Below are 10,134 nucleotides of genomic sequence, written 5' to 3' on the forward strand. Positions count from 1 at the left end.
AGTACTGTGGCCGTTAGGTTTCGGGGAAAAACACAAATATTTTCTATATAATGAATTTTACTTATCTCTTTCCCTTTTCTCAGTTCTTCCCTGCCTTTAACTAATGAAGAATTTGGAGATAGAAACAATTCTTATTCAAGTCCTCCTTATTCGGGATTTTGACATTCTTGGTCTGGGTGGGTCTGGAGAGAACTTGATGCTTTCTCCAGAATGAAGAGTCCTAATTTGTATATCAGTGTTAAAAACAAAACAACATAAAAACTTTGAGATTTTTGTGGACTATTTTAAAAATGTGTCATTAATATAAAAAATTTTATATTAGTATTTAATCATTCTCACATGTAAAGAATAAGAAAAACAGAAGGTAAATATTCTTACAGAGAATAGCAGAGCTTTAAGATTCATTTTCATGTTAAGTCCATTTCGTTTTGCCAATGTATTAATGTTTAGAGGTCTGTTATACTAATGTTATTTATTAATTTTTTTCATTTCCATACACAGTTAACTAAAGAGCTTTTTAAAGCACCCATGTGTGTAAAAAAATATTTTAAAATAAAGTTTCTTTTGTTGTAGCAGACTTGAGTTCTTGCTCATTTGTGGGGGTGGAAGAGTGAGTGATACATTGGGTACTATCTCGAGGGCAAATCTAAGTGACAGGAAAGCATAGAAAAAGGGAAAAAGCTGCTTGCTAAGAACCTGCCAGGCCCTACAGGCTGCCTAGAGGAGGGGATTGCTGCTGAGCAATGGGGGGGGTGTCCTCTATGGTAGAGCTTGAGCCATTGCTCAGAAACAGAGTAACCCCTGGTCTCTGCTGCCAACTGCCAAGGATTTTATGTTCCTTTTGGTATAGTTCCAACTCCAGAGGCCTCAGGCTGCTGTGGTTCCCATGATGAATAAAAGGCAGTGTAAGATTTTTGGGACAATTAAGCTTTATTTTTTATACATATATAAAAGAAACAATTTGCAGATTGACACACAACCTAACAGAACCATACACATACACAGGCACTCACGCACGCACAAGCGTGGACACGCACACCAGATAACACATACACACCCCAAGCTCTAGCCAGAATGTTTTTCATCCTAAAGTACCATCCTCCCATTAGGGTCCTTCTTTTGAGGTCTAGGCCCATTAGCTTAGTTTGTAGAAGTTTGGTGCTAATATAACCTTAATCCCCAGAAAGGATCGTCTGGACTCATCTCTGTACCCTACCCTCACCTATCAGTCTTCCATCATCCCTTGAGAGGGCAGTGGGAGCCAAATGAATATAGGGGCTCGAGCTCAATGGAGTTAACTCTGGAAAAACAGTGCACAGCATTCACACTGCAGGGACATGAAGACATATCCAGCAAACCTTTTAAGGAAGGACACCAGTTCCTGGCTTCTGCCCAGAGAAAAGAATGTCAAGGCAGGCAGGCAGTTGCTTCTAGATACTGCTGTGGTACTCTCCAGAGCCGGTGTGAACAACGTACTTCACCAGTGGAGAGGGGCCTGGGCTCAGTGTGTCCTCACTTCAGTGATGCAACTGAATTACGAAGCCAGCCTTTGGGGCAGGAAATCAGCTCAGGATAAATAGGCCACCTAATTCACTGACTGCTGGTTGCAGACGGGTACTTACACCCGTAAGGTGTAAAGAGATACACAGTCTGCAGGCAGCCCTCCTACCTACTCCTGGAATGAGGCCCCGACAGCAAGCTGCGACAGTGGATGGGTCCCTGAAGAGGGCGCCTCCAGGAGCACGAGAGGGCCTTCCCAGGGGGGCTCCGGTCCCAGCCCACCGGCCCTCTAGAATTGGGTCTGCAGGTGAGCTAGAGCAGGGTCTTCTCTGTCATCCACTGTAGAGACGTGAGCGACCATCCTGAGTGAGGGGATGAGGGTGAGCAGGGAACAAGACATGTCCAGGCAGGGAGGGGAGGTCAGTGTAATTCAGCAGCTAGTGCCTCAGATCGATGTATTTCTCTCCCTAAAAATAGGAGAAGAGGAGCTGTAAGGGGAACGTGGAGACGGTGGCCACAGTGCGCGGTGTGAGCAGGGGGGCGCAGGGACTGAGGCCAAAGCTGGTGAACTCGGAGCAGCAGCCCGGACAGAAGCAGCCAGGGGGGGCGGGGCCGGGCAGGGAGGCGGGGTCTCGGCCCTCGGATCGGGTCGGGCCACGAGCTGTTCAGAAAACGGTGATGGCGTGATGGCGATGGGACAGGGCCTTTGCTCTCAGTTCTGGGAGTTACCCTCCCCAGGGTTCCTCAGCCTGGCCCTACCGTTTGACAGTAGTTATAAGGGCAAGCTGGGATTGGTTCCCAACTTCCAACAGAGGAAAACGAAGGATAGAAAGGGTTAGTGTTCTGGTGAACAAGAACCAGCAGCCCCTGTTACTCCCAATCCCTGATGCTGTGTCAGGCACTGGCCATAAGAACTGCCTCCTACCTGGTCTCCTGGAGCCCTCTTGTCACCGTTGCTGCCCTGTAGGAGGCCCATCTCTTCTGGGAGCTTATCTGACTTAACTTCAACTACAAATTCGCTCTTACGAGACGGGGGCAGCGTGCTGGGAGGAGGGAGGGAGGCAAGAGGTTGGCAACTAAGGGGTAAGGGAAGGACAAGCTATTGGGAAGGACGTTGGACCGGGTATTAGGCTCTTTGGAGTTCTGGGGCCAGGTCAGGGAAGGGAAACAGGTATTGAATGAGAGGGAGAAAGTGTGGTTGATGGAAGCTGGGTAGTGGGCAGTAAAGCAGGGAGCACTCAGATCCAGTGTCCCACTCCTGCTCCTAAGGGGTGAGTGGGCACTAGGGCAAGCAGGGGAATGTCCCAAGGAGGCAGCGAGTTGGGTAGCAGGAGACAGGGGCAGGGTGCTAGGAACTGTGCTTACATTTCTTGTTTGCCTGACCGCCCACATGGCAGCTTGCCCTTCTTGTAGAAGAAATAGAGGAGAGCACCCAGCACAGCCAGGACCAGGACACACACAGTCACAGCCACGATGACCACACCCTTGCTTTCTGGCTCGGGAAGCTTTTTCTCTGTCCCACAAAGACACTCCTAGTCACTCCCTGCCCCAGGCTGTCACATTTCCATCACTGCCCCCCGGCCCCCACCCAGGGCTGATAGAAGATGGGTTACGCTCACCTTTCTTGGCAGGGTTTCCCAGGGAAAGTCAGGGAAAAATGAGGATGCCCTGTTCTCGGGCCAGGTGCAGCTTACCTGTGGAGGTGCTGTTGGCTCTGGTATGAGGGCTGACAGTGGACATGTTGAGGCCAGTTCTATTGGAGTCTGTTGGGAGAGTAGTTAAATGGATTGGGACGGGTTAGGAAAAGCACAAGCTGATGCCCATGCCTGGACGTGGCCCTGCCATACTCTGCAGGATGAGGCCCTTACCCAGCTCCAGGAAAATGATGGTAGTGTTTTTGCCTAGGGAGTTGGAGGCCACACATTCAGCACCTGTCTCCAACAGCTGTGGAGTCACAAGGACATTCAGGAAGCTCAGGACACTCTGCGGATCTTGGTCTTGTTCACTTGCCTACAAGGAAAGAGGCAGAGTTCAGGGGGCGGGAAGGATGTCCGGTTATGGCTGCAAAGCCTGGGCAGGGATTAATGAAAGCATGGGAAGATGAGATGTGCCTGCTCACTATGCCCTTAACATTCCAGGAGATGGTGGGCCGAGGATGTCCTGAAGCTTCACAAGACAGGTTCAACATTGCGTTCTTCTGCACCCACATCTTCCTCTGCTTTAATGCCATCCACGGGGGCCCTGGGGAGGCAGGGGGTAAGGTGAGGCAGCAAACTCCAATGGCTCACCTTCCCCACCCCACAGAGCACCCCAGGGCAGCGGGTGGGTAGTTTTTTACCCTCAAAGAGCTTTAAAGCACCCAACTTGGGGTGGCTTCAAGGAGCCACCCGATCGCTGCCCAGAGGGCCTCACCAAAAATAGCCACGTTGACCAGCTGTGTGCGGTTCAGGCCAGGTACACTGGGCACAGATGCCACGCAGCGGTAGCCTCCCCCTGCCTCCCGTTTCAGGTTGTGTAATTGGAGCACAGGCCCCTTTTCCAGCACCTTGCCTGTCTGGTGTGAGAGACATGTCAGAGGTCGCTCCCAGCCCCATCCACCCCACAGTCCCAGGGCCACCTGGGTACCTTTTCTCTCAGCCACTGGAATTCAACAGCCTGGTTACTTTCTGCCTCACAGGTCAGGGTGAGGCTGCTGCCCTCCTGGCTCTCAGGGGCTGCGGGGCTCACCCAGACATCAGACACATCTGGGAACACAGCAATAGTGTCAGCCGGCTCTGGGCAAGGTGGCACTGATTCCCTCTTACCCCAGCCTGGCCCCCCTGTCCTGGGCCCCCAGTCCCTCACAGTTCACCAGCAGCTCCTGTTGGTCGCTTTGCAGTGATGCCGTGGTTTCCAAGTCCAGGCCCTGACATTCATAAAGCCCACTGTGCTCCTTCTGGGCGGGCTCCAAGACCAGGATCCCATTGTCATTGGTTGTCTCCTCCTCCATCTCCCTGGTGCTGAGGTTCTAAGGGAGAGGATGAAGGGATGAGCAGAGTGTACCTCCAACCCCTCCTATATCCCCATGTGCACCAGGCACGAAGCCCTCCACACCTGCTTGCTGATGCTGAAGTGGGGTGGGGGGTTGCCATCAGCTAAACACCTGATTTCCACACGGTCCCCTTCCTTCAGCATTCCCACAGGCTCCACTTCCAACCACACTTTCTCTGCTGGGTCTGCATACCAAAGGAGATAGCTCTCAGCCCACGCTACCCATGCTGGGCAGGGAGAAGCTAGCAGGAGTCTCCCCCAGGCCCAGCCCCGATGCAGCGGTCAGTACTCACAGAAAACAGGGACAGTGACCTCTCTCGATTCCTTCATGTGGTTCCCACTGGGCAGCCGGTAGTTGAGCTCGCAATAAAACTGGGCATCTTTGTCCTCCTTAAGCAGCTGTGCTTTCAGAACACTCCGCAAGGTGTACAGACCACTCGACTCTACGATCTGGGACGACTGAATGTGGACCCCTGGACAGGGAGGGAGGGGACAAGGGCTTGGCCTCAGCTCCACCTCCAACCCACCCATGGTCTCTTCAGCGGTTGGCAGGGGAAACCTAAAGGGGGCCAGGTACAAATGGCAAGCTGAGTCCCTTCAACCCAACGCTTTCATTGCTCATTATCTACAAACACCGACACGTGGGCATACATACAAAGATGTGTACAAGTAACGTTGCAGTGAGGAAAAAATGAGGAAACATTCTAGTCATCCACTACCAGCAATGAATGGTTAACTAAACTACATTATACACATTGTATGGAATCTTGGGCAGCAGGCTAAACAATAAAGTAGATCTAAATAGACTGACCTGGAAAGATTTCTGAGACTCATTATCAAAAGGAAAACAAAACTGTATGACAGTGTACACCATACAATGCCATTTAGGTCACGATTTCTCAGCCTCAGCACTACTGGTATTTTGGGCCAGGTACTCCTTTGCTGTGTGGCCGTCCTGTGCCTTGTGGATGTTTAGCAGCCTCCCTGGCCTCTGTCCACTAGATGCCAGTAGCACCCCTCTATTTGTGACAACCAAATATATCTCCAGACATTGCCAAATGTTCTGGAAGGGAGCAAAATTATCCCTGGTTGAGAACCACTGGTTTAGGTAATAAAAAACAAACGCCTATATATTCCTAGATTTATTTAACATGTAAGTAAACAAAAACAGGCTCAAAAGAACACACAATGACAGCAGTGCTTACTTCTGGGAGAGGGTCTGGGGCAGGAAGGAAATCTTCCTTCTAGATTTGCTGCACAGCTTAAATTCTTATGAAAACATTTTCAAGCATTACTTGTGTACTTAAAAAAATGTAAAATAAAATGGAAGGTGGTCCCTGTGTGGTGCCATAAGCATGGTTTTTAAGGGCTGAGAGGGCCACTCACGGTTCTTCTCCTCCTTCAGGGGCTGGCCATTCTTGTACCAGATGACTTGAGGGATGGGGTACCCGTTCCTCCCCACACAGGTGGCAACCTAAGAAGGACAGGGTGAGTCTTCCTGCCTCTGAGACCTCACCAAGCCCCACCTTACCTCCTGCTTACCACTTGGCCACCCTGGTGTATCTCACCTCCTCAGGCTCCCTACTGTTCACAGAAATGCCCAAGGCATTGACCTGGATGCTTGGCTCCTCTGGAGCTTCTACACGGGAGAGAAATAAGGAGGGGCATGGGACCAGCACTTCATATGACCCACGCTGCCCACGAGGCACAGATGGGGCACTCACTGTAGACACGGAGCTGGATGCGGTGCTCCTGCGACCGAGGGCGCTTGCCCTGGCACAGGAAAATGCGTTCATCATGGGGGGTGACATGTGTCAGGGCCAGAGTAGTCCCTTTGTCCTCGAGGCTGAGCCGGTGCTGGTACTCCCCAGGTTCACTCTGACCCTGGCCCTGACGCACACGGAAGATGAGTGTCGGCTTCTCCTTGTGGACCTAAGGGGAGGTGGTAGGAGAGGTGGAGGTCCTGGGCCTACATGAAGGGTAGAGCCTCCTCCTGCTGCCCTCTCTGGAGCCCCAGCACTCACAGAAAACCAGTCGATATGGCTGAAGTTACCCGGGGAATGGGAGGCGCCACACTTGAGCAGGGCTGTGCTGCCCACTTCCACCTCCACCAGCTCGGGCTCAGGCTGCTCCACCTCTCCAGGCACACCTAGGAGGTGAGGGAGGGGGCACAGCCCAGCAGTTGTGTCAGTTCCAGTTGCTCTCCATGCCCTCCTCTCACACCTGCTTACTGCAGCTGTTCTTCCTGCTACTTCCAGGGCCTGTCCTCTCCTAATCCTCAACCACTCTCTACTTTCCACCCAGGGCCAGCCCTCTCCCAATTCAAGGGACTTGGGGATGGTCATCTCTGGTCCTTGGAGCAGAGTCCCTGAGTGCCAGGCACCTCCCAGATTGAGGCTGACAGAGAGGGGCAACCCAGACTCTGGGCCAAGAGGAAGGCCCCTTTCCTTCCAGGGCCCCTCCTCTCTGAGTGAGCTTGAGTGTGGGAATGCAAGGCATGTGCTAGGCTGGGGCACACAGGCCCCTTTGTGTCCCCACACCCAGGGGAAGACATCACTACTTTACCGTTTGCCCTCCAAAAAAACCTCTCACCAAATCCCCCACAAGACCCACTGAGCCAATCCTGGCCAGAAGCTCCCCTCTCATACTCCCTAAGCAGCACCTTCATGAATATCCCACACACTCCTGGGACCCCATCCTGGGAGTCTTGTGAGAATGGGGGGTCAAGGCAAGGGCCAGGCAGCGGGCAGGAGTGACGTCAGTGGTGCCAGCGTGCTGCGTGCCCTGTGAGGAGGTGATGTCACTCAATCCCATCTGGCTGGGCTCTGGGATGACTGGGTTCTTGCCCCGCCTGGGCTGGCTCCCAGACCGTGAGGACAGATGGAGTGGTCTTCAACTCTCAGCAGAAGCCTCAGACCCCTGATTCCGCTTCCCCAGAGCTAGAAGAGCGGGCTAGGGTGGGGCTGGACCTTCTGCAGCTGAGGAGCCTGATTTAGCCCTTTCCCCTGAAACACAGTCAGCTTGGGAGGCAGCAGCTGGGGGGGCCGGAAGGGGGAGTACCCCAGGGACGCTGTCGGCACTGGGCACAAGGCCAGCGAGCTGGGTACTGCCTAGCCTTCGTCTTTCCCAGCGAGACAGCGGCTGCGATCTGGGAGAAGGAGCGAAGAGAAACACGCGACACCGCGGCCGGACAAGGGCAGCGTGGACCCGGGAGCGCCCGGCTCCTAGGCAGTTCGTGGAGGGGCGCTCTTCCCACCTGAATGTGGTCCCATTCCCGGAGGTCACAAATCTGGGGCGCTTCCACTCTGGGGACCCTCAGCCCCACGTCTCTGCCACCTGTGATGTCGTCACCCGGTACACGCGAGGCGACCCACACCGTCCCCCAGACCCCGCCAACGCCCCACTCGGGCGCTCACCTGCAGCCTGGCTCAAAGCCCGGGCTGGGGAGGGAGGGGTCGGTGCACCCCCCCAGCTAAGAAAGCTGCCTTTTCCAGCAACAGGCGGGCGCGGAACACACGATTTGGGGTGACGCCCCGCCGCTGCGCCTCCCGCCGCTGCTCCAGCTGCGGGCCCCCAGAGGAAGCACCTGAGGAACAGCGGCCCCCGGGCCCCAGGAGGCCCGGCTCCACCCTTTCCCGCCCCCGGCCGCAGCCTCCCGCCGCGTCCCCGTCGCGTTCCCGGGATAGCCGGAATGAGGCTGCGGAGAGGCGCGCCACGCGCGCCGGGCGCCGGGTGTCAGGGGCCCGGGCAGGGGGTGCACGCTGGAGCGCAAGGCTGCGGCCCCCACGCGAAGCCAGCTCCGCTCCCGGGCACGCCCGGCCGAAGACCCGCGGCCCGGCTGTTCGGACTGCGTTCCCCCCGACGACCTCGCTCACCCGCGGCGCGGCGACAGCAGCAGCAGGCGGCGAGCAAGAAGGCGCAGAGGAGCCTGGGCAGCACCATGCTTCCCGCACCCAGGGCGAGCGCCCAGTGAGCCAGCTCGCGGCCGCCGGGGCTGGCGTCAGGGGGGCGGGGGCGGGGCCGAACGCCCGGGCGGCCCGCCCCGCCCCCCGCCCCCGCCCCCCACCTCCCCGCCCCCCCCCGCCCCGCCCCCCGCCCCGCCCCCCACCTCCCCGCCCCGCCCCCCGCCGCCCCGCCCCCCGCCCCCGCCCCCCACCTCCCCGCCCCGCCCCGCCGCGCGCCGCAGCCCTGGGGGCGGCCGGACGCCGCTAAGCCCCGCGCCGCTGCGAGCCGGGGAGCCGAGGGAGGCCAGAGCCGGCCTCCCAGCCCCCAGCTTGGGCAGGCTGAAGGGGCAGGGACAGGTGTCTCAGGCCAGACTGACCAGCTGGGGCGGCAGCGAGGAGAAGCTGGCCCGGATGCCCAGAGTCACTCCGGCCAGAACCAGCAGCGCTCACCCCTGCTCAGCCCCTAGCAGCCAGTGCAGCCCTGGGGGACCTCCTGGCTGAGGAGCAGATGGTAAGGGCCTCGGTGTCCCCAGTGGGGCCTCCCATTCAGGCTCTTCTCCCCTCCTCCTCCACCCCGCCGGACTCCTGCCACGGTCGCTTTCCAGAAGGATTGCAGCATAGTGGCTGCCGCCGACCTGGCACTGCCCCCATGCCTCGCAGTTCTGGCAGCTTTGAAGGAAGATCCCTGGGCCGCATCCTACAGACCCAGAGGTACCTGTGTTGGGGAGTGGAGATCGTGCCTTACGGGCTGTTCCTTCCAACCCAAGCTCCTGAAAGACGGTCCTTGACTAGAAGAAGGAAGGAGGGAGCTGAATTCACAGGCCCACGGTTTCTCAAGCCCAGGCCTTGAGAATTCTGTTTCTGCCCTCTTCACTCATTGAGCCTAGACTGGGACTCAGTTTCCCCTCACCTGAATGAAGAAAGAGGGGAAGAAAGAATTAATGGGTGAAGGGACTCCAACTTGACCCCTGAAAACCTATTGCTGTTCCTGACAGCTAAAAGGACCACCTGCAGCAGGGTTCCACCCTCCCCTATCCACCTACCCCCAGGCTCCCTGGACAAGACTGTGGCTCAGCAGCTGGGTGGGGGTATGGAGGAGGAATCAGATCTGGTTTCAGGCAACCTGGCCGGAGTGGGATCTATAGCTCCCCTTATTCCCAAACCCTGGGTTTTCTGGCCTCTTAAACTAAGCCTCTGGGGAATGGGATGGGCTCTTGCCTCAGAGAGACCCAGCACACTGACCCCTGGGACTCCTTCAGCAAGGAGGACCAAATAGGGGCCTGGATTTGAGATTGGAGGCCTGTCGCTTGGCCTGGCAGACTTTCTGCTGGTTGCGGGAGGAGGGTAGGTAGATGACGTGAAAGAATGCTCTGGGATGGTGTTCTGATGACACAGAGATGACTCGCAAACCACATCAGCCTGCGTTTCAGAACCTCGCTAACCCCTTCTTCCCCCTCCATTAGTCTCCAGCCAGGGGCTATGCCCCGCCTGCCCTGCTAGGGGCCATGCTGGGAAAGCCTGAGGAGGAGAGAAGAGGAGCACCATGGCTTTCAGCCGCTCAGAGTGAATGTGGAATGGATGAGCTTGTTTTTCTGCAGGGGCAAGAGTGGGAATGACTGAAGGATGCTGTTTGCCCTGGCAAGCCCGGAGCTGGGCATGG

At 56.3% G+C, this 10,134-nt stretch overlaps 1 protein-coding gene across 4 annotated transcripts; it reads right to left on the reverse strand.

The window, feature by feature from the left end:
• Positions 1–907: 907 nt before the first annotated feature.
• MCAM (melanoma cell adhesion molecule) lies at positions 908–8,524 on the reverse strand. Of its 4 annotated transcripts, XM_081064718.1 has the most exons (16): positions 8,406–8,524; positions 6,555–6,679; positions 6,255–6,462; positions 6,099–6,169; positions 5,917–6,004; positions 4,824–5,003; positions 4,594–4,715; positions 4,345–4,507; positions 4,126–4,244; positions 3,913–4,054; positions 3,620–3,741; positions 3,369–3,510; positions 3,195–3,263; positions 2,866–3,013; positions 2,426–2,543; positions 908–1,967 (listed from the first exon to the last, which is right to left on the reverse strand). In XM_081064718.1, exons 1-16 carry the CDS (start codon positions 8,470–8,472, stop codon positions 1,938–1,940), a joined length of 1,914 nt encoding a protein of 637 aa, XP_080920844.1. In that variant the 5' UTR covers positions 8,473–8,524; the 3' UTR covers positions 908–1,937. The 4 variants fall into 4 exon arrangements, with proteins under 4 accessions (XP_080920844.1, XP_080920845.1, XP_080920842.1 ...); XM_081064719.1 differs by lacking the exon at positions 2,426–2,543; XM_081064716.1 differs by lacking the exon at positions 8,406–8,524 and having other exon boundaries at positions 6,555–7,026.
• Between the last annotated feature and the right edge of the window lie 1,610 nt (positions 8,525–10,134).

The sequence above is a fragment of the Rhinolophus hipposideros genome (assembly GCF_964194185.1).
Source record: "Rhinolophus hipposideros genome assembly, chromosome: 10".
Lineage (NCBI taxonomy): Eukaryota > Metazoa > Chordata > Mammalia > Chiroptera > Rhinolophidae > Rhinolophus > Rhinolophus hipposideros.